Source organism: Panicum virgatum, chromosome 5N (assembly GCF_016808335.1).
Source record: "Panicum virgatum strain AP13 chromosome 5N, P.virgatum_v5, whole genome shotgun sequence".
Lineage (NCBI taxonomy): Eukaryota > Viridiplantae > Streptophyta > Magnoliopsida > Poales > Poaceae > Panicum > Panicum virgatum.
In genome coordinates, this window is record NC_053149.1 from 33502129 (window position 1) to 33526525 (window position 24397).

General features: G+C 46.3%; 2 protein-coding genes and 1 pseudogene across 2 annotated transcripts; 2 read left to right on the top strand and 1 right to left on the bottom strand.

Moving 5' to 3' along the window:
- The first annotated feature begins 247 nt into the window (after positions 1-247).
- On the top strand, positions 248-1129 carry LOC120674745 (zinc finger BED domain-containing protein RICESLEEPER 2-like). Its single transcript, XM_039955878.1, has one exon. It carries the CDS (start codon positions 248-250, stop codon positions 1127-1129), a length of 882 nt encoding a protein of 293 aa, XP_039811812.1.
- A 69-nt stretch (positions 1130-1198) lies between these two features.
- Positions 1199-2299, top strand: LOC120674747 (zinc finger BED domain-containing protein RICESLEEPER 1-like). The gene has a single exon (XM_039955879.1). The coding sequence runs from the start codon at positions 1199-1201 to the stop codon at positions 2297-2299; it is 1101 nt and encodes a 366-aa protein (XP_039811813.1).
- A 5992-nt stretch (positions 2300-8291) lies between these two features.
- On the bottom strand, positions 8292-21744 carry LOC120674123 (annotated as a pseudogene).
- Positions 21745-24397: the final 2653 nt, after the last annotated feature.

Sequence of the window (24397 nt, forward strand, 5' to 3'; positions counted from 1 at the left end):
TGATGCTGCTGCTCTCAAACAATAAAAGGTCTGTAATGGTGAATGTGTATTCAATTTGTTATGCATATGTGATGTGTTATGTTTTCACCAGATATTTCAGTTTCTTTGAGCTGCTGCGTGTGTTCTGATTTGACTACATTATATCTGACATGATTCTGTTTCTTCCTATCCTTCTACCTGTATTGTTCTCAGAATGGGTGATCCAAACAGCGTTTCTTCCTATCCTTCTACCTGTATTGTTCTCAGAATGGGTGATCCAAACAGCAGTGACTCTTTGATAGTTCATTACAAACAGATGATTCATGGCACTGATACGATGTTCGAAGATTGCGAAATGATGCTTGGTAGCAATGAGATGGCTGATGACTGTCAGATAATTAGTGGTGACACGATGGGTCATGGTAGCGAAATGATCCTTGATTACAAGGTGGTCGACATCCATGATAACAAGACGGCTCACGACAGCAACATGTTCCCTGGTAGCAAGATGGATCATGGTTATGAGATGATCCAATATGATCAAATGGTCCTCCATGGTAGTGAGATGGTTCAAGATAATGAGATGCCTATTGGTAATGACACTGATAAGGTGACACCACCAACTTCGTCAAGGCGCCGAAGAAAGAAGTCCATGGTCTGGGAGCATTTCACTATTGAAGAGTCTGAGGGATGCACAAAAGCATGCTGCAACCACTGCAAAGGAATCTTCGCATACAGTTCTGGCTCAAAAATGGCTGGCACTAGCCATCTGAAGAGGCACATTACCCTGGGTCATTGTCCTGTGATCAAAGGTCAAGAACCTTCAGCAGGAGACACAGACAATGGTGGTCAGGGTAACATAGTTAAGCCTTCTAAGAGGAGCCGCACATGTGCTGGCTATGGAAATGCTTCATTCAATCCAGACCTTAGTTCATCATATCTGGCGAAGATGATCATTCTGCATGACTATCCTCTACATGTTGTTCAGCAGCCAACCTTCATATCCTTTATTGAGGGCCTGCAGCCCCATTTCAAGGTGGGGAATACAGATGCGATGGAGGCAGAGGTTTATGCAATTTATCTGAATGAAAGGGATAACTTGCTCAAGGAAGTTGGAAATATTCCAGGAAGGATAACTTGCACAATATGATGGTGGACCACTAGCCAAACTCTTGGATATGTTTCAATTGCAGGGCAATTCATTGATTCTGAGTGGAAGATGCACCGAAAAATGCTCAACTTTGTGATGGCCCCTTGGCCTTGTTCAGAGAATGCAGTTAGTGAAGCTATCAGCATAAGCCTTCCTCAGTGGAATATGACAGACAGATTATTCACCATTACTGGGAATTATGAGTCCTCCTCACATGATATCTACAGTGTGAATCTAAGAAATGATCTCTCCAAAAAGAACATTCCGATGCTTAGGGGCCAGTTTTTGGTTGTGAGGTGCTATGCGCATATACTTAATGCAGCTGCAAGTGATGTCACTGCTTCAGTTCAAAGTGTCATCTACAAAATCCATGAAAGTATAAAGTTCATAAAATCTTGTACTAGCCATGAGCAGCAATTTACTGACATTATTCAGCAACTGCAAATTCAAAGTAACAAGACCCTATGTCTCGATATTAAAGCCCAGTGGAACACCATCTCTCTGATGCTGCTGGCAGCTCTGGATTATAAGCAGGCATTCACCATGCTGGAGAAATCTAATGATAACTACAATAAATCACCATTTGCAGTGGACTGGGAGGAAGTCGAGGTTGCTTGCAGGTATCTCAAGATTTTGTATGACTCTACACATAGCATTATGGCGACAGAAGATCCAACTGCAAACATCTTTTTCCATGAGGCTTGGACAATCCAGAGAGAGATTTCAAGTGGCACAGATCTTCAAGATCCAATTTCCAGTAGAATTGCAAAAGACATGCATGAGAGGTTTGACAAGTACTGGAAAGATTGTAATGTCATCCTGGCCATTGCTGTTGTGATGGATCCTCGTTTCAAGATGAAGATTGTTGAGTTCAATTACTCCAAAATATATGGTCTGAAGGGTGTAAAGTATGTCAAGGTGGTGGATGATGCTGTTCATGAGCTTTACAACGAATATGTAAGACAGCCACTCCCGTTGACACTGTTAGCTTCAACTCTTGTACACTTAGTTGTTAGCGTGTCAATTTCCTTTCGGTTTGTTTTCCATTTGGGTCACGCGCACGAGGACACGGCCTGTGTGTTTCCCGTGCGCGCTAGCGGGCGTTGCGGCCTAATCGTGGCGTCCGAGTCTTTGGGGCATCGTGTGCCCGCGCTCCCGCCGCCGTCGTGAGGATGGACGCGACATCGTCGCGGTGAGAGAAGCGCGCACGATCGCCTGTTAACTTGCGTTGTAATCCTTGAATAAATAGTCAAGAGAAAACCCGAAAAGCTGCAGCTTCATCGCAGCGCAAAACTTCCAGTGTCTCGTGTCCACTTCGCATGAGTTCCGTGTCCACGATCCTGCCGTCGCCGGCGATCACCGCCGTGCCGACCAACAAGTGGCATCAGAGCCAGCAATCGCCATGGCCCCGTCGCTCTCACCGTCCGGCAAGTCCCCGTTGCCCTCGCGATCGCCGTCAAGGGATCGCCACTCGCGGGAACGTCGACGGCGCCCGTCTCCCTCACCGCTGCCACGACGCCCTCGGTACCGCACCGCTGGCGGCGAGCGCATCATCGAGCGCGTGGAGCGGGTCGTCCGCGAGATCGGGGGATCATGGCCCCAGCTGACGAGATCGAACTACGCCGAGTGGTCGCAACTGATGAAGATCAGGCTGCAGGCTCGCTCCCTGTGGGACGCCATCGATCCTGGTGGCGTAGATCTCCATGAAGACCGCATGGCGATGGACGCGCTGTGCAGCGCGGTGCCCCCGGACATGGTGGGTTCGCTTCTCGGGAAGGAATCCGCCCGCGCCACATGGGACGCCATCAGGACCGCGCGGATCTGCGACGAACGCATCCGCAAGTCCGCCGCGCAGCAAGCACGCCGCGAGTACGATGTGCTCGAGTTCAAGGCGGGGGAGAACGTCGAGGACTTCGCCATCCGCCTGAATGCACTGGTCAGTCGCCTTGCCGTCCTCGGAGATCCAGAGCCGCCGCACAAGGTCGTGGAGAAATACCTCCGCGTCGCAAAGCCCAGGTTCCGCCAGCTCGTCATCTCCATTGAAACTTTACTTGATGTATCCACCTTGTCTGTGGAGGAGATCACCGGCAGACTGGTAGCTGCGGAGGAGGACGACGACTCTCGGCCGGCCCAGCATCAGCAGCAGAGCGGCAAGCTGCTCTTGACCGAGGAAGAGTAGCTCGCCCGGATGTCCTCGCGCCTCAACCTTGGTGGCGGCAGTTCCGGGGAGAACAACAAGAGTTCACGCCCCCGGAAGGCCGGTACACAAGGCAAGGGCAGCACCGGCAACGACGCCGGCGGTAAGGGCAAATGCCATTACTGCAAGAAGAAGGGTCATTGGGAGGACTGTTGGAAGAAGAAGAGGGACATGGCCCAGGCAGAGGCGCACGTCGCGCATGATGACGACCAGACGCTGCTGCTGCTTCAACACGCCGTACCGGCGCCCACGCCTGCAGCACTGTCGACCACCTCGTCTGTGACCACCTCGCCCACAGCCATCGTCCACCTTGTGGAGAAGAAGGTGTTCGCCGACATCGACGACACCGATAAGGATCCGCGGCGGTGGATCCTCAACACGGGAGCGACAAATCACATGACCGGCTCCCGCGCAGTGTTCTCCGACATCGACACGGGCACCACCGGGACGGTGCGCTTCGGCGACGGCTCGGTGATCAAGATCGAAGGCTGCGGCACCATCTTGTATGAGTGCAAGAACGGCGAGCACCGCACCCTCGACAACGTGTACTTCATTCCCAGCCTCGCCGCCAGCATCATCAGCGTCGGCCAGCTGGACGAACGCGGGTACCAGGTGCTCGTGGAGGACGGGGTGATGCGCATCCGCGACGAGAACCGCCGTCTTCTCGCCAAGATCTGCCGCAGCCCCAGCCGTTTGTACACGCTCGACATCAACATTGCTCGCCCCGTGTGCCTGTCGGCGCACGCGAACGAGGACGCCTGGCTGTGGCACTCCAGGTTCGGCCACGTGAACTTCACCGCCCTCAGGAAGATGGGGCGTGACCAGCTGGTGCATGGTCTGCCGCTCCTGGACCAGGTGGAGCAGGTCTGCGAGGCTTGTCTCGCTGGCAATTAGCGGCGTGCACCGTTCCCGCACCAGGCGCCTCACCGCGCCACGAACAAGCTGGAGCGCGTATATGGTGATTTGTGCGGCCCGATCACACCGACATCGCCTAGTGGAAACTGGTATTTCTTGCTCCTTGTAGATGACCTGAGTCGTTACATGTGGGTGGCTATGCTCTCTTCCAAGGACGACGCTCCAGCAGCGATCAAGCGCATCATGGCGGCCGCAGAACTGGAGTGCGGTTGCAAGCTTTGCGTCCTCCGAACTGATCGCGGCGGAGAGTTCACGTCGGCGGCGCTGGGGGACTACTGCATCAAGCTTGGTGTGCACCGCGAGCTCACGGCTCCCTACTCGCCCCAGCAAAACGGCGTTGTAGAGTGCCGGAACCAGACCGTCGTCGCCACCACTCGCGCCATGCTCAATGCAAAAGGTCTTCCCGGCATGTTTTGGGGGGAGGCGGTCAGCACTGCCGTCTACCTCCTGAACAAGAGGACCTCCTGCAAGGGCGTCGGTGGGAAGACCCCGTACGAGCTCTGGAAGGGGCGAACACCGGCTGTGCACCATCTTCGCACCTTTGGGTGCGTGGCCCACGTCAAGGTCACCAAGCCGCACCCAAAGAAGCTCGACGACAGGAGCCGCAAGATGATTCTTGTCGGCTATGAACCTGGCAGCAAGGCATACCGCTGCTACGACCCTGCTACCCGGCACATACACGTCTCCCGCGACGTCGTCTTCGATGAGGGCGCGAGCTGGAAATGGGACGACGCCGACATCACCGCACCAGGGGAGTTCATCGTCGAGCACATCATCGACACCCCACGGCACTCGGCTGCCGTGGATGAGGGGAGGACCGGGAACACCGGGACGTCGCCGACCGCTGTTGCACCTGCGCCATGCAACGGATCCCCATCTACACCAGTGTCGCCGCCCGGAATGCCACACATGCCTTCGCCGGGACCGGCGACCCCGTCGACACACGCGGCCACACCAACACCTCCACCGCACATTCCGCAGGCTATTGAGTTCGTCTCTCCACCGCCGAACGCAGATGACATCCTTGATGCAGATCATGACGATGCAACTGCTCGGTATCGTCCTCTCCACAGCATCCTCGGAGAGGGCGACGCCCCTGGGTTCGCCGAACGGGAGCTTGGGGAGGCGTTGCTGCTGGCGTGCGATGAAGAACCCGCCTCCGTGGAAGAGGCACAGAAGTGCGAGTGTTGGCGGCAAGCAATGGTCGACGAGATGATGTCGATCGAGGCCAACGGCACATGGGAGCTGGTCGATCCACCGCCTCGACAGCGACCAATTGGCCTCAAGTGGGTGTTCAAGACCAAGAGGGACGCCGCCGGCAACATCTCCAAGCATAAGGCTCGTCTCGTAGCAAAGGGCTACGTCCAGCGGCAAGGCATCGACTTCGACGAGGTCTTTGCGCTGGTGGCCCGCCTCAAGTCGGTCCGGCTGCTGCTTGCACACGCGGCGTCGGAGGGCTGGCTGGTCCATCATATGGACGTCAAGTCCGCGTCTTGAACGGCGAGCTCCAGGAGGTGGTGTATGTCGTTCAGCCCCCCGGCTTCGAAGTGGAAGGGCAACGGCACAAGGTGCTCCGTCTGATCAAGGCATTGTATGGCCTACGACAAGCACCACACGCATGGTATGCCAAGCTGGACTCCTCTCTTCTTGCCCTTGTCTTTCAATGAAGCAGCTCCGAGCACGCCGTCTATCTGCGCGGCGCCGGCGAACATCGTCTGGTGGTGGGCGTCTACATAGACGATCTCGTGATCACCGGCGGCAACAATGGCGACATCGAGCTGTTCAAGCAGGAAATGAAGGAGGTGTTCAAAATGAGTGACCTTGGCTTGCTCAGGTACTACCTCGGGCTGGAGGTAAACCAGCACGATGGTGGCATCTCCATCAGTCAAGGTGCTTATGCACAGAAGATACTGGAGGTGGCCGGCATGGCTGGGTGCAATCCTAGCCAAATCCCCATGGAGCCGCGCATCAAGCTAAGCAAGACCAGGACTGCACCACCCGTCGACCCCACCGAGTTCAGGCGGATTGTCGGGTCACTGCGATACTTGGTGAACTCGCGTCCTGACCTCGCCTTCTCGGTGGGCTACGTCAGCCGGTTTGCCGCGGCACCCACCACGGAGCACTTCACAACTGTGAAACGGGTGCTGCGCTACATCGCCGGCACCATCCACTACGGCTGCCACTACAAGAGGAAGTCCGGCGCTGACCGGCTTGTCGGCTTCAGCGACAGCGACCTCGCCGGGGACGTCGACACTTGGCGAAGCACCACGGGCGTTCTGTTCTTCCTCGGCAACAACATCATCACCTGGCAATCACAGAAGCAAAAGGTCGTCGCCCTGAGCTCCTGTGAGGCGGAGTATATTGCGGCCACTACAGCTACTTGGCAGGGCATCTGGCTGGCGCGGCTCCTTGGCGAGCTCAGAGGAGAAGAACCCGGCGCCACCATCTTGAAGATCGACAACCAGTCCGCGATCTTGCTCAGTAAGAACCCTGTCTTTCACGACCGCAGTAAACACATCGACAGGAGGTATCACTTTATCAGAGATTGCGTCGAGGAGGGCAGGGTGAAGGTCGAATTCATCGGCACAAATGAGCAACTCGCGGACATCATGACAAAGCCCTTGGCGTGCGTCAAGTTCATGGAGCCGCGCTCTAAGATCGGCGTCGCCAATGTTCAGTAGGTACAAGATTTGGGGGGAGTATTGTTAGCTTCAACTCTTGTACACTTAGTTGTTAGCGTGTCAATTTCCTCTCGGTTTGTTTTCCGTTTGGGTCACGCGCACGAGGACACGGCCTGTGTGTTTCCCGTGCACGCTAGCGGGCGTTGCGGCCTATCTGTGGCGTCCGAGTCTTTGGGGCATCGTGTGCCCGCGCTCCCGCCGCCGTCGTGGGGATGGACGCGACATCGTCGCGGCGAGAGAAGCACGCACGATCGCCTGTTAACTTGCGTTGTAATCCTTGAATAAATAGTCAAGAGAAAACCCGAAAAGCTGCAGCTTCATCGCAGCGCAAAACTTCCAGTGTCCCGTGTCCACTTCGCGTGGGTTCCGTGTCCACGATCATGCCGTCGCCGGCGATCACCGCCGTGCCAACCAACAGACACCTGCCCATGTTGAGCTAGGGGCTAAGGGCTCTCTGCCCACTGATGAGATGAAAATCCTAACAGAACCACCTTCCACTGGCGATGTACTTTCAGACTTTGACATCTACCTTTCAGAGGAGGTGCTGACCCAGATCCCAAAGTCAGAGCTAGATCGGTACCTGGAAGAAGCCCTGCTCCCACACATCCCAGAGTTTGACATCCTGAAGTGGTGGAAGCTTAACACCGTAAAGTACCCAACTCTCTCGAGGATGCCCCGAGATGTCCTTGCCGTCCCAGTCTCCACAATAGGTTGTGGCTCTATATTCTCATCAGCTAGAACTGAAGCCAGGATGCTTGATGACTACCAGAGTTCACTGCGCCCTGAAACCTTGGAGGCATTGTTCTGCGCAATAGACTGGCTACAAAGTTCCCCTCCAGCTCCAAAACCACCCAGTTCCACATTGGCAGAGTGAAGATAAAGAGTGCTTCGAAGTAGTTCTAGTGGTAGCTGATCTTTGCATGTCGACATAGTAGGGACCTCTATATATAAGGTGGTGGTTAGTTAGGAATGTTTTGTTGGTAGCTATATCGTAAGGTTGCAACTCAGTTATGCTTAGCGGGATGTTAAGCTGCATGCATGATCTGTCTCAGCTTGCTGGTTATTAAGTGCCTCTTTCAGCTTTCTGTGTTCATGTCCTGATACCATTCTTGCATTTTTCTTGTTATAAGTTCCGCCATGTGTTCATTCTGCATTTGTTATTTAGTTGTGATGCTACTGCTGCTTGTGAGTCCTGCTCTCGTCAGATGATCCCATTCCACCAGTACAATATTTATCTATCTGTTACTATCTTGGTGACCAGATAGTGTTTGTTCGTAGTATTTAATTATTAATTAATAGGTAAATGATTCAATTACTTACGTTTGGTTGGACAAATAGCCATGTGTGTTGCATGTTCCTCTGTTAATCATGAATAGCTGAAAATTGTACCACTAAATAGGAGCCACCGAGTCCAATTAGGACATCAAACAAAACATAATGTTCACCTTCCTTTTTTCTATGTCTATTTTTCACTGTTCTAATATAAAATATTTCTGGCTTATCAATTTATGGGTTCCATATCCAACGTACATTTGATCAACATATGGGTTCCAGTACCGCAATCTCAACATATGATTTCGAACACCATGGAGGCATGTGGATTAACCACTGCTGAAATCTCATCTTTCGTGAGACTGAAATTCTTCCCGCTCCAAACTTCAGTGCACCTACATAGGTGTTTTCTCAACAATGCTCTTCTGAGAACTAGTCCAAGGTCTGATATTCGTGCAGCCATCTTCCTGCCTGTGGAGTCAAGGTTGAAGAATGCAAGATAGATTTCTCCTGCACCATGGAAGACAAAGCGTCAGCATATAAATCTTTTCTCATGCATTAATCAAAAGAAAGAATTTGAAATGGTCCGCGCTTGAACCTGAAACTATCTCAATTGGGACTACAAAATCAACCAGGGCTAAATCTTTTATTTCTGAGTATTGCGATCAATAATCTAGGTATTTTCACACATTTCCAGTCTCCCAATCAAAGGAGTAAGGAGATTGTCTATCTTTCCCATGGTTATGCACCATATAAGAAATTCTGATAACTTCTGAGCATATTTTATTCAAGTTATGAAAGTCAAATATTGTTAGATAACACAAATGAACATAACTTCAATATAATTTCGGCCAAAAGTCAAGTTACCGATTCAATAATAGTAAGAATTATAATTCGCTGCAGAGTGCAGGGTTTCGATATTATTAATGAAAATGCTGTTTGTTTTTTTTTCTTTTTTTTTCTCGAACACGCAGGAGAACTGCGCATCATTAAGAAGAAAAAAAGGGGAAAAGATCCCTAGAGTGTTACAGATATGAAGGGTTTCAACCAACCCTAGAAAAAACGGAAAGGTACTCTTACAAAAAGGGGAAAACATGACCAGAACAAGACCACTAGGTCAGAGCACTGAAGAGGCTGGGGCTGCGAGGGCGAGGAGATAGGTCACTCCTCGAGCCCCTGCAGTAGACCACTGACCAAAAAATCAAATTTGAAATGCAATTGTATAAACCAAGAATATATGATTTTATCAAACTACATGTAGAACTTTTTGGTTTATGAAAATTGAGGAAGATGATTTCACCATATTTGAAACATGAAAAGGAGTTAGGAAGACTATTTGTGAAGTGGTTTATTTCTTAGTGATTCAAATAAGAAACCACAAAAGCTTATCCACCTAAAGTCAGACATGTGAAACAAGGTTATGTGCCACGTATCAGGCAGATCCTCCAGGTTCTATCTGCCAATATAAGGGTCTATGGATGATCCTAACCATCCTATTCTTGTATATTTGTAAAATGAAGAATGTAAAGGTTTCAGATGTTAAGACAGTTAGCAAGAATGGCCATGCTACTCTTGTGTCTAAGGCTGAAACTTTGGAGTCGCAAAAGATTGCTAAAACCGGAAATTGGTGATGGTTGAGGAAAAAACTACATGGTGGAGGTAGGCACATATAAATACTCATCTCGTTTCTCCCCTTACAGTTGAAGCTATGAAAGTCAGTTTTGCATTCCCTGTCTAAATTATGCCATCCATGTTAGCCTAAGGTCTCTATTTTCGACACTTGATTCTGCAGTCTTGGTGAGATTATGTGTCCTGTGGTTACTCTATGAATATCATGGTCTATCTATCAAGATGTTTGCTAACAGAGCTGAAGCTCATGTACCATATTGAAATATTGCAATTCTGGTAGCAAATTATCATATGTTTTACAGAGGCAACAATTAAAAGAATTTTGTAAGTTAGTAATTGACATGCATATATATTCCTCACAGGAGTAAACCATTTCACAGGATTCCCTGTTGAGTACATGTACATATAAGATAACTAACCTTTACTTCCAGTTGCAACCCATGCACGAGCTCCATTAGGACCTATTTCATAGAAAACTGTGATGACAGTGTAATGATTTCAATTAAATCACAACAAAGTTGCGTCATATGTACCTCCTTCATTCCTTGATTTCACTGTGGCACACAATCCTGAATAGCTGCTCACAAGATTTCCATTCACATTTAGCTCCCACATCTGTGCATTCACACATTCATGCGTAAGTTCTCATTCTTCACAAACTTCATGACTAGTAACGTGCTGAAGTTGTGTCCAGTAAGTAACACTTCATGTAATCTTCACTATTCAAAAGATTGGGTTGGTGGTCTGGTGGTGATGGTAGAGATCTTATTACCTGTTTTGCATGCCACCTGCATGCAGAGAACATTGGAAACCTAATCTCTGAGGCGGTCCGCCTTTGACCAGCAGATGCATCCAAACAAGTATCACTGGTATTTCTAACTGAAAGACGAAACTTCGATTGGTGTTCCATGTTGTCCATGGTAATGATACCCCTACAATGTAGAAATTGTGTAAAAAAAAATCATTGAGTGAGCACTTCTCCATTTATGAAGTGGGTGGATCTTACGATGCAAGAAGTGGTTTTGTTTTCCCCAGGTAAAATGATATACTTTTGTCATTCTGTATTTCAAAGTTCCTGCATATATGATCTGGCTTCCCATCTTGTGAAAACATATACCATCCATTAGCTGTATCATCGTTGCAGGCAGTGAGACGGACAAACATGCCATCATTCTTTGTAAGGTCAACATGATAAGGTGACCTAAAGCGGCCAGAATGTTCCTTTTTTGACGTCCTTTCACTGTACACATAATGGAACTGAAATGTCTACAGGTCAGCATACAGTTCTTTTATGCCTACAGAAAACACAAACCGTTTTGATAGAAATTCTCAAGTCAAGGTACCTCCATGTTATTTTTACTGTAGTGATTTATCTTCAATAAAATAGGATTGGTAATTATGCTTAGTGTAATATCATCGAGATGTCTCAAATCTCCTCCATACATGAGAGGCGATTTAGCCATTGACCAAAGTGCTATCTGTAAGGTCAATCAAAGAAAAAAGAGTTCCTTATTATATAAAAAAGATATATCACATTTGAAATTTTAAAACCAAAACGATCATCATCAACCTGTGTTTTCTGTTCATCAAGAGTAAGGTTACATTTTCTGTGAGGACCTTGATTGACACCTGCACTAACAGAAGAAAAGGGTCTGTTTCTGATACAGCTGCATATCCATTATCTCATTCAGCATATTCCAGAAAAAAAAAGGGGGAAAGAAGAAAAAACAAGATACAGATATGATGTACCCAAGAAAACATTTAAGCAGATGAGTTAGTTGAATAAATTAGTGCACCCAAACTCGAATCTAGATGGTGGGGGTGTACACCCACACCACCAATCAACTGAGCTAGGCTCAGTTCCTCTCATCTGCTTGAATAAATGAATGTCTTTATCTAAATAACATATGGCATATAAGTTTAGATATTCCACATTTTCCTATATAGAATGAGATATTTCATACAACTCTGTAACAGCATGTGCACCCATGAAGTTTGTGGAAGAATTCATCTCCCAACTGGTGTGCTAAAACTGTTTCTTGATGCCAAAATTCGGTAACATGTTTTCCTCAAAAGAACTTCGGTAACATGAGCATTTAAGAGACTGTAGTTCGTTTTTTTCTGAAAATTGTGAGTTTGCTTCATAGTTAAAAGACACCGTGTCAGATGAGAATCAAGGCTAATTTAATTTCTTAATATAAAGGTAATTCAGTACTTGGATCGGTAAGCCATCCAAATGGAAGCATGTCTAAGTCTGGCCATGATCTTCCTCGCAACCCAGTGGCCCGCCCCTATCTTCTTTGCAGCAGCAAAGGAACTGCGTAAAGCATGCAAAGGGAAATATGGAATAAGTTCTTATTTACTAGACAATAAACAGATACAAGCTAAGGAAAATAATGAGAATGTAAAGAAACAAGACAAAGTAGAGAATATCTGTTCAATTTACCTTGACACAGAAAAATGTGAGCTCACATCATTCCAGTTATCCCAATCATCTCCAGTTATTCTGTACATATTAACATGATCACTAATATTCTCAGCTAAAGCTGGAGTGACTTCAGTTCCTGGTGAGAGGGACAGGATGATCGGACGATCAATCTCTTGCAATAGCTGCAATATAGGTATTAGCTGATTCCGTAAATCCACTGGTTTCACTGGAACTAGTATAAATAATTCTAGGATGGGGAGTTATTTACCTCGGAAATAGTGATGATTTCTTCTGGGCTATAATCTGTGCCGAAGATACAATCAACCTTCACTGCAAATGAAAAAGAATGGTAAATATGAAAGGATTTGTTCAACAGTCAGTTTAGGCAGCACATGGGAAGGGCCAACTAAAACTTGAGATAACTCCATTGTATCCACAGGCCCATGCACCTAAAATGACATATAACCTATAAGCGTACCAAAATCAACACCCCAATCAGCATATTGTCGATAAGTAGATCTTAAAAAGGCCCGTCCAGCTCCAGTATCCGTGTTAACACTCATAAATCCATGCGGCATCCATGCACAAGTTCTGTCAGTGAGACCTATGTCACGTGCTGTCCATTGACGGCCGTCCTCTATATACGGTTTTCCCTGAAAGAAACCACAAGAGAACACATCAAAAAGTTATAAACTAGAGTACAGCAACTTCCATTTGCACTTGAATTTTGCTAGGTGTGATGCCCTGTTCTGAAGATTTATTTGTTGAATTATAGATAGAAGTTAAGATTTCACAGGAAAACACGGACTAAGTTATTCAGTATTGAAAAGTAAACGTCTCATAATATAAAATTACAGAAATGTCAGATATATAATTAAAAAATACTATGGGGGTAAAGCATTTCACACAATAGTAGTGAATCATGGAGAAGATAATTAAACCAAAATTGGCTGAATGGCTGGTGCTCAAGGGAACCATCCTCCACATTGCAGTTTTCCAAAAATTGGAAAAAAAAAGATCGCGTAGCTAGTACACATAAAGTTGAGTAATCCTGAAACATAAATTTCAAATTCATCTTTCATATCGAGATTCAAAGAAAAGCTAAGAATGGATTTTGTATATACAGTTAAAATTAGCAATGATTATTGGTTTTTGAGTATTAAACATAATGTAAACAAGGACTAGTTGTAAGGTCCTTTTTTGGTTTTGGTAATTGAGTGACAACATTAGGTGGACTAATAATGTGGTATATGGAGATACACAGGTGATTAGTGTGACACCCTAGGTGTCTGCACAGTAGAACTGTATTTATTTTATGCATCATGTGCTTAAATTGTGTGAGCAAGTGTCTTATTTTAAAAATATAAGGTTAATTGTGTAAATATAATTTGACGCAAGGTCCTCTCTATAATTTAATTTGAATAGGGTGTGCAAATGTTGCTTTTGTGGAGGGTTTATTTGCAAAATTCAGTGCAATCATTACATGGCAGAAAATTTTACATTTCAGTCTAAATTTAAGGTGAATTTGCTTTGGAAAAGACAAAAGTCCATTAAATTCAAAATCCTTTCTATGTTTTCGAAATAACTCTTTAACCTTTGGTCAAATCAATTTTTGCACAACACCAAAGTTGTAGATCTTGAAAAGTTGAACAACTTTCATGTTGGGCACTTTTTCATTTGAGCCCTAGTTTAGGAGTTATTTTTGTTTTACAGTAGGACCCCTGAACTTTTCAGAAATTGCAATCTAGTCCAGCTCTCTTCTCCCTCCTCTCTCCCTCTCTGCTTTCCTCTGCCGCCGCTCAGGAGGGCCGCAGGCCACCTCCTGCTCGCCGTGGCTTTCCACGCGTCGCGCCCGAGCTCCTCGCCGCCCACTCCCCCTCGCGCTGGACTTCTCCCGCCCTTGCCACGCAACCCCGATGCCTCAGTCGGCCGCCACCTCGCCGCCGCCATGGCAACTCGGGGAAGAGCCCGGTTTTCCCTTCTCTAGCGCGCGCACGAGCTTGGCCTCATCCTCGTCCTTCCATTCCGCCCCTCGCACCCCCAGGTCTCGCGCTCCAGGCACTCCGAGCACCACCGCCCTGCTCCTCAACTCCGGCGAGCCCGACGCCGCCGCGGGTCCGCTCCTCCAGACCCCCTCCGCCCATGCCGACCCCGCCTTTAGCTCCGCCTGAGCGTCGCGCAGCTTCCAGACCTCTCCACACCCCCATCCCACCGCCGCAGCACGGCCGCCGGCGAGCAGTCCGAGCCACCGCCGCACCTCGCCGTGGAAAACACCCAGCCAGCCACCCCAGTCCTCACCAAACCCACCCCTCGACGCGCCTTGACCTCCTCGTGCTCCCTAGCCACCTCTAGTTCGCCGCCAGTGAGTTCCCTGGCCGGAACGCGCCGATTCCCCTCCCTATCTTCTTCTCAGGCGAGCCAGGGACCACATTGCAAACATATTTTTATTTCTAGGGGCCTAGCTGCAAGATTCCAGTCCTTTTCCTTTTGTTTCTAGACTGAACTTTGAAAATGCCTAGCAATTTGTAGAAAAATCAGAAAAATACAAATCCAAATGTTTTGGAATCCTTGTTACAAGGCCTACAAGTTTTGTTCCATACACATCTTCAGTTTTGGTCTGCATGTTAATCCAAGAAATAGAATAGAATAAATAGGCTTTAATTGTTCTAGGAGTTGTACTCAGTAACTTCATGTGGTTTTTGGCTATAATGTGTCTTGCAGTGTTACTAGTGCCTGGTAAAAATTTGAACCCTTTTTGACATCTTTAACTAGGTCAAAGTTTCAAGATTCCTAGATCTACTAGTTTTACTATTGTATTTGTGCTGGTAGAAATATTACAGTTTTGAGAGTGAAACTTTTTCCATGCATGTATGCCATTAAAACCTTGCTGTTGCACAATTTTGGGAAATTTTAGATCTGTTTAACTATATCTTTGATTTAATGCTTGTTAAGTAGGCTTTAATTATGGTAAATAGTTTCCTTGATTAGAAAAATCTGAGAAAATTTGTGGAACTCTATTTTGGTCATATATTCATGTTTGTAAAATTTGAGATCCAGAAACACTATAGAACTTTCTGTGCTAATTAGTTTTACCATACGTGGTTTAATTTTGACAAAATTATTACTTATGTTTTATGCCTAGATAAATTCTGAAAAATTTATAGAACGTTCATAAGCATATGAAGGCTGTTCTGAGAAATTTTGAGCTTCATAAGTATTATAGTTTGCTCTGTAGAATTTAATCTTTTTCTAGGTGTTGTCAGAATAAATGTTTTATTCTGAATAATTGGCTACATGAAATAGCATGAAGTTTACAGGATAGATAGCTCTCTGTACTTCCTGTTTGAAGTAATTTTTGCTGAGTTTAAATACTGTTTGTGTGCTGAGTTACTTATTTCTTAGCAAACCATGATTTATTTGCTATATGAACTAACTAAAACTTACTTTGTGAAGATAATCAAGTTGTCTTGTGAGGTTAATCATGTTGTTTTTGTGTAGTAAGGCATGTTAATTAACTACTCTATAAATGATTGTCCATATGCTAAGTTTTGATTGCTATTTGTTAGACTACAACATTTTTTGTGAAGTGTGTGTAATTGTAATACTGCTTCTTGCATTATATATAGATACGACTGTTTTAGCGGACGGGACGTACGAGCTGATCCCGGAGTCCGAAGGAGGTGATCAAGAAGCCCAGCTGAAAGCCACTACACTGACTGAAGACCCGGACCAAAGTCCGGAAGAGCCCAAGGCTGAGTTAGCTAGTGACTAACGCGAAGGCAAGCCCCGGACATAAACCCAGTATTTCAAATTATACACTTTATATACTACTTACTTGTGCATTTACAGTTCTTAGGATTTGAATTGAAATCCTAGATGCATGATCCTAGGAACCTATGTACTGAACACTAGACTTGAGTTCGAGTAATTGCTATGCTTATAGGACCCGTAAAAGTCGAGTGATTGCCTGTCACTCGCGAGCTTAACAGGAGTTGCTTGTTTACTTTCTGCAATCACTATAAGGACGTCGGACGGGGTAATGTTCGATATCATAACCTTGGGTGAGACCCCGTCTGTATTGATGAATTCTGCTAAGGTCGCGGTTTGTGGTAGCGGTGGTTAAGTGTTTGAACGTACTAGCCACATGCCGTAAATATGGTACGCGGTAAGCCTAGTAGCTGATCGGACCGGTGAGTGGATATACCTTTCACTCTCTCTTAGAGATATATTTTATTTATGTTTATGTTGCGCAACACCACGGGTGCAGGCAGGAAGTTGGTGCCTTGGAGTCGGGGAGAGTGACCATATCCACAAGCCGGAATGAAAGGTCAACGGTTGTTTGGGAACGACCCGACGGTGTTCCAAACGTGTGTGTTAGGTTTATCTTGCAAGGTTGGAAATCCGAATCGAATCGTCCGTCTCTCGCGGATATTGAGACTACTTGATCCCTTTGCCATACAGAATAATAAGAGCAATGTTATTATGATCAATCTTGATGTTTGATTAAAGTTTTACCATGGTTGATTAGAATTAGTTGCTTACATAGAATGGTTAATCAACTAGAATATTGAAAGATAAAATATGAAATTAAGAACCTACTCTTTATTGCTTTTCAGCAAAAGGAAAACCAGAGACAACAGAACCCTGCATAGTCTAGCTAAGTGGACTAAGTATATCCGTTGACGGTTAAGTCTTGGTGAGTATTAGTATACTCAGCCTTGCTGTTGAATCCTGTTTCAGGTATGAGTTTTGAGGACCAGATCGCTAGTCTGACTCAGCCTTGCTCTTTGCCCCCTGGCTGGTCCATTGAGTGGGATCCGTCTCCGGCCGGCAATGACCCCGACGAGTGATACCTTGCTTGGGCTAGCTTGGTATACTTTTGCGACGTGTTGTAGCCGTCGTGTTTTCTTTCCGCTGCTTAACTCTGAACTTTAAACTTATGTTATGTATAATGTTTTCTGAGTTTGGACTTGTAATAATATTTTGAACTTGTTGTAATAACTGATATGCCTGTGTTGTAAAATATATGGTTGTAATATCTCTGGACTCGTCTTCGTGCGAGGTATGCTTGTTCGATCCGAGATCCGGTGGTTGTATCGGGACGTTACCCGACAGACCAAGAATTGTTCCGTTTGAATTGCGTTTGAGTCGGTGTTGCCTTTATGGTGATGGCCAGCGCACTTGAGCCGGGATAATTTAGATGGATCTGCCACAATTAGTCCACATGTGATGATGAAAAAGAACTCATTGCATATGAGACATGACATGGAGTCATGTGACCAAAGTGGAGAAGATCAAGACAAGACTTGACTTGATGGACCGGCTGCAATGGTGAAGGGCAAGTCAATGCTTTGAAGCGACGGACCGCGAGGCGGTGAAACTTGGGCAAGACTTGGCACTGATGGACCGAGGCGACGGTGAAGAGCGAGCAAGGTCAAGATTGATGGACCAAAGAGGTCATGTGATGATATGGAGTGGATCATATCATTCATGATTGTGTTGGTGTATTGGTTGCATCGACAATTGGAGGATGGAGATAAAAATGGAGATGAAATGAAAATGCGCAAGGCAAAGGTATAACCTAGGGCATTTCATTTCACCGGTCTAAGGTTGAGTAGAGAAATGCTTGGCCGGATTTAGGATAGATAGCCGTACTATCAAGAGGGTCAAAGTTGTTTGCATATCGGTCATCTAGTGCCACTTGGAGCGATCTGACTTTGTGATGTGCTAGGATTGAGTGGCGCGGTGAGAGCAAGTGAAAATCCTTTGGAAAATATTTGTGAAAATGCTAACAGACATGCACATGGTGGTGTACACTTGGTGTGTTGGCATATTAGTAAAGAAGAAGGTGTTGGAGTTGATGTTGATCCATTATGCTTTGGGTTGTGTAGCCCTCTGAGTAAGTTTTCCAAAATGTCCAAGATCATCGAAATCGGAGTTCGGAACTAAAAGTTATGAGCGTTTTACCGAGGATCGGTTCTGCTGGAAATGGACCAGCGTACCGTCCGCTACTGGGGGGCGGACAGTCCGCCAGTTTCTGGTTTGAGCTCGAACAGAACCGTTCTGGACTCTGGGTGTTGTTCCAAATTGTACTGCGGACGGTCCGGCCCCTGGGGAGCGGACAATCCGCCGGTCACTTCTAGTTCTAGTCAGAGACGTTTGCAACTCGATGTGCTCGGAGTTTTGAACTGCGGATGGTCCGCCCTTGGGGTGCGGACAGTCAGCCCGGGGTCTAACGGTCGACTCTAACACACAATCATTGCAGTTCTAGCCGTTGGGTTTGAATGGCAGATGGTCCGGTCTCTGTGAGGCGGACAGTCCGTGAAAGCTCTGTTTTCACGGGATTTGAGTATAACGGCTAGTTTGGAGTCTCCCTCTATAAATAGAGGTGGTGGCCAGCCATTTCGTAGTCTAGGCACCCTTGGAACTTAGTGCCATGCTTGGGGAGTGCTAGATAGCCTCTAACTCATTTGTGCTTGCAAAAAGTGTGATCCGATTGCGAGTGAGTGATTCTAGTGCGTTGCATTGAGAGATTGCATGAGATTGGCACTAGGTAATCGAGTTGTAAGCTCGTGGTGCTTGTTACTCTTGGAGGTTGTCACCTTCTAGATGGTTTGGTGGTGTGTCTTCGTCGTGAAGTCTACAAGAAGATTGTGCGGTACTCCGAAGAAGTGATTGTGAGGGGTATTGTGCTCACCCCGCGGGAGCCGCGAAGAGCAACTCTAATTGAGCGAGACACGAAGAGCAACAAGTGGTCCGGCCGGATCATGATCTAGAGCTCGGTGTGAGTACTCCACGTGGGAGAGTGTGACTTGAGAGTCACCACTAGCAAGAGGATCGGCGGCAACCTTAAAGCTTGTCTCAACGGGGACTAACTTGGTGACAACCAAGTAAACATCGGGATAAAATTCACCGTGTCAACTTTGTCTACTCTTCTCGGTGGTTTGCATTCTCCAAATCGCAAGCCTTATGTTTACATTCATATATATCTTGTGCTTGTGTAGTCGCTCTAGTGATTAGTTAGCTTGTGTAGCTTGCTAATCATCTTCTTACTTGTGTAGTATAGAAGTAAAGTTTCTAGTGTAGCTAATTAGCTTGAGTAGCATAATTAGTTGCCTTTCTTAATTTGTGTAGCTAAGTTAGTTTGAGCCCTTGGGTTTGGCTTGTGTAACCTTGTCCATTGTGCATCTAGTGAGCTTAGGTTGGCTTTGTGTTTTTGCTCATTAGAATTGTGTACGAGCTCCCCCGGTGTGTGAAGTACTAGTGCTTAGATTTGAGTGACCTTGCATTAGACTTGGTTAGGTAAGCTCTAAATAGCCCGGCACTTCTTTTGCTTCTTGTAGGATCTTTTGGAGGTGACTTAGAGTTATAGTTAGAGGGGTGAAGTCTTGGCTAAAAAAAACTCGATCTGTGAGGGACAAGCCGCCCCCCGAGCGTTAATGTAAGAAGAAGACCTCTCATGCAGGCCGAGAAAACCCCCGAACCCCTGCCCCACCCTTACACAGGAGGGCCGTAACCCATACCGTAACCCGTGTGAGAGCAGGCCAGGGTGAGCCGGAACATATTTCCATGTGCTTTGGCGTGTAGGCTAGCGAAGGGATTTTTTTAATCTCAGCCTGAAATTCGCTCCAACCGGGAGTCGAACCCAAGACCTGAGGAGTGCTACTGAGGCCACCTAACCAATCCGGCTAGGCACCCTTTCGCGTGAAGTCTTGGCTAAGAGAATAGTTCTAATTCCGCATAAGTTTCGGTTAGCCGGCACGATTAGTTTTAGAAAGGACTATTTACTCCCCCTCTAGTTCACCATCTCGACCCTACACTAGTAGCAAAGCCGAGGGACCCTGATAAAATGAACACGTAACAAGTTTTGCCAAATAAAATTCTACTTTCAAAACGCTATTAGTTGTCATATATTAGCATATTAAAGGAGGAACATTACCGTCTTGATGTCCAAGATTGGTGTGTTTGCATTAACAGCTTGCACACTGATACCTTTCATCAAATGAATGCCAAATTTCAAGCCCATTCCATGGACCTTACTGGCAATCTGACTAAACCCTCTGTCAACTCTAGATGATGGAAACCTTTGAACGTCCGGAAATGGTCGACCCCATTCGTCGATGTTATCAAATCCATATGAATCTGTGTATGCCCCCATCAACATACTTCCGGTACCAGAGGAAATCAATAACTGCATACTACATGAGATAGAATAAATAGTTAAATGAGTGGTCAGAATTATATGGGTTCATATTTCTTATGATATTATCCATAGATAAACTAAAGTATTCTGAAAAATAACCTGGTATCCATGTGGGAGTAACTTCTCTGCCAAGATCTGTGCATTTTGCAGGTATGCAATTTCATCCACAGTCCATGAAAAAGAGTCATATGAGTTCCAACCTCTTGGTGGCAACGCGGCAAGTTCTTCATTTGCCTGACAAGTACCCCTGTAATTTACATGCATGAAAAATGGTATTAGTCATTTTTCCTTAGTTATGTGTATCCTTAGTTACTTTGGACCAAATCCTGAAGCTTTGTAACTTGTAGTTTTTGGAACTTTCACAATAGTATTGCAGCATATTCCTCAATGTTTCATTGATGTTACGTTACAAAAAAACAGAGTGTTGGACAGAAGCAAAAGAGATATAAAAAGACATAGCTTATGCACTTGATGAATTTCATTTCAATAACATCTTTTAGAAAGTCACTTGAAACAGTAAGGGTGCAGAAATCAGGTCACAAAATTAAAACCTTATTCTATAGGATCAGTGTGAAGTAATGGACTTTTCAACCAAAATAGAGGTATTTTTTTATCAATACGCATAAACTATCAGTATTCTCATTTACTTGAAGCAGTGGACGCTAGAATTTTCTGCATTTTAGACCATAAGGGTTGGTTCTGTACTTCTGTTATTCAATTCCGTGATTGGGCAATTATAGGGCTTCAAGCATAAACTAAGCCCCCTGAGTTGAGTGTGAAATGGAATCAGGATGCTCAGTGAACAGATATGTCCTCCGACAGTTTAATGAAACAATTGAGTGCTCAATAGATTTCAAGCATTTAGTGTAAAAGTTACTCAGTCTGACAGAGTTGATAATCAGATGCAAAATAGGCAACTCCATCAATGAACTACTGAATTGTTGAAGCAAAAGTAGTGAGTTCTGGAGCACCATCAATTAGCACCGTATTTCCGGATTTAACCGGAGAACTGATGCAAACCAAATACAAAACATCCATCCAATATGGGATAATGAAATCACCAGAGATGGCTTCAGCAGTTTGCGTACAAACCAGAGGAAGACGAAAAGAAGGACGAGGAGGACGCAGCAGAAGCGGTGACGCTGCCATGGCTGAGGGGAGGAAGGCCCCATGCCCATTCCCGCAATCCCGCCGGCCGCCGAACAGGAGGAAGACAGAGCTGAAGAGAGAAAGACACAGAGAGAGAAGGGTGGCACTAATGGACTGGCAGCGGGTTGTTGGGCAGTGACTGTAGGTGGTGCGTCTGTAGCCCTAAACCCTAAACGGCAGCATCTGTTTGGCTGCATGCTTTTCAGACTCTTCGCGGCGGGCGGCCCATGGACCCTAGCGCCCATGATTTTTCAGTCTCCTGGCGGCCCATGCAGCCCACAGAGCCTAACAAGTCGCAGGGAAGAAGAACGAACAAGACGATCAGAAATTCAGATGATCAGATCACGCCGCCAGCGAAAAATCGCAATGACAACGGCAAGGAGCCAGGTAGTCCAGTATAGACCGCGGAGCCGAGTATGGTCGGCAACCATGCCGTACTAAATTCTAACCGGTAAATATATCACCGACACGGTAAAAGGATTTCAAAGGCCAGGTCCCTTTTGTGTTTGTTTTGTTTCTCGTGTGTCATGGCAATTATTGATTCCGTGTAGAATGAGAAGCTAAAGTCATGTTACAGTATTTCAAGAAATAGCAATTTAAGCCAGCATTTAGGTAATTCATTTTTAATAAGGTATACTTAGTAGGTAATGTTTGTAGTGGATCTATCATTTATCAGGTTGCGTTGGGTTCAGTTCGGATAAAAAACATCGTTCTTCGACCCGAGTCCGACCTGATCAAAAAAAATTTTTTTGCCCGAGTTCGATTGTAGTGTCGGGTCAGGTTTAGATCGGTTTGGGTAAAACAGGTTTTTTAATGTTGGGTTTTGAGTAAAAAAAATCGGTACGTACCTGTTCCGATTTTTATGGCAGGTTGGAATTTCCGGCCTGAGCTCGCCCCGCATACTAGTCGGGTCGGATGGAGTTGGCTCTTTTTGGATGGATTGGATTGAGTTCGTCAGATCGGATGACTCATGATTAGATCAGTTCAGGGTTTCTTTAGTTCTTTGCAGAGAATATGCTGTTGCTGCTGCCATGTATAGAGCACGACCGTATCATCTGGGTGGAACATCAGCCTGAGGGGTAGTAGAAGCAAAGCATTTGCCATTGCCATGTACCCCAAAACCACATGATGGAACATCAGCGCCAAGCCTTGCAGCAGCAGCCTTGTTGACACCACCATGGGAGCGTAGATGGAACGGATATTTCTAGACTGATCAACCAGATAGTGATTCGATATCTGAAATTTTTTTGGATATCGTATACAATTTTGGATAGTTTACTCGTATATCATCTTTGGATACGAGAAGAGTAGTACCCGTGGCATAACGTATATCCGGTCTGATAATCAGATTAGCCAAGTGGATAATACATTTGGATAGTTGTACTAAATCAGATATATACACTAACAAAAATATAGTAATCTCCAAAAAATTCAAAGACTAGTTCACTTCAAATATAGAAAAATACAATGCTTGAGATTGAACTTTCTTAGGTTTGACTTCAAGTAAGTACGCGTTTGTTAGTCCACAACTAGACGACCTGATCAGTGATCATGGGCCAAGTGACAAGGTGTTCATAGGCTAAGAGGGGGAGAGGGTGAATTAAGCAACTTAAAAACTTAACCTAAGACTCCAACTAGTTTGCACATAAACTAAAAGTAAAACATGCTATCTAGTTGTGCAACTACGGTTTTTCTAATGTGAAACTCTCATCCCAAAAGAGTTATGCAACCTATAGTCAATCCTAGCTTGATCTACACTAAGAAAATAAAGACACACAAGTTGCAATAAGAAATGTAGAAACGTAAAGAGGGGATGAGAGGAAGCGAACTCTTAACACAAGGATGTATCCCATGTTATCGGTAGGCAAATGCCACCTCTAGTCCACATTGTTGAAGCACTCAATCAAGAGTATCGCTTCTCGACCACCAAGTCTCTTCCGGGAACACCTTGACATGCCACTAAGGCAATGCCACCAAGGCTTGCGCCAAGTTCCCGGTCACCTTGGCCCCGCTTTCTATTAAGGAGCTTCTCTACGAAGGATGGGGGTCTCCACATCCCCCACACAAAGATCGTCGACGCCGCTCCACACCAATCCAGAGAGTCGAAGACGTGCCGGCGAGCCACCAAGACTCCAAAGAGAACGGTGCACCAAGATACAAAGCTTGGGCAGCTCTCAAGCACAGCACACAAGGCACAATACCTTGTTCTTACACTCAATCTTGAGCTAGGCTAGCACTCTCACTTGCAAAAGAATGTGCTAAACCTAAGTGTTTGATCAATATGGTCTTGGAAGGCTTGGAGATGTTTCTTTGGTGTGTTTGGGGTTCCTCTGGTCTCCAGCAACTTTGAAATGCCTGGGGTGAGGCCCTTATATAGCCCACAAACTCAAAGTAGCCGTTTGTAGCTATTATGCACTTTTCTGCGTAGGCGTCGGTTCAACCGGTGCCATAGTTGTCGGTACCCTGCAATTGGGGTACCCACTCCTACTGTGCCAAGACTCGCGTAGTTATCCGTAACTACGCCCTAAGGAGCTGAGCAGCCGGACCCCTGAGGTCCGACTCCATCTCACCGGACCAACGGTCCCGGACCGCTCGGGGACGGGTCCGGTGTCACCACGTGTCCTAGAGGTGGAAATGCTCAGTACCTGTGGCCGCGGACCCGGACTCCCGCAGATGGGTCCGGCACCTCCACGTGCCATCCGGACTCCCACAGATGGGTCCGGGACCTCCACGTGCCTATCCGGACCCCCGTGAGCTCTCGGCTCAGCTAGCTGATCGGGAGGGGTCCGGAGCC

What these genes read in the sequence shown, in the direction of transcription:
- LOC120674745 (XM_039955878.1), top strand. Translation starts at nt 248, where the DNA reads ATGGGTGATCCAAACAGCAGTGACTCTTTGATAGTTCATTACAAACAG.
- LOC120674747 (XM_039955879.1), top strand. Translation starts at nt 1,199, where the DNA reads ATGCACCGAAAAATGCTCAACTTTGTGATGGCCCCTTGGCCTTGTTCA.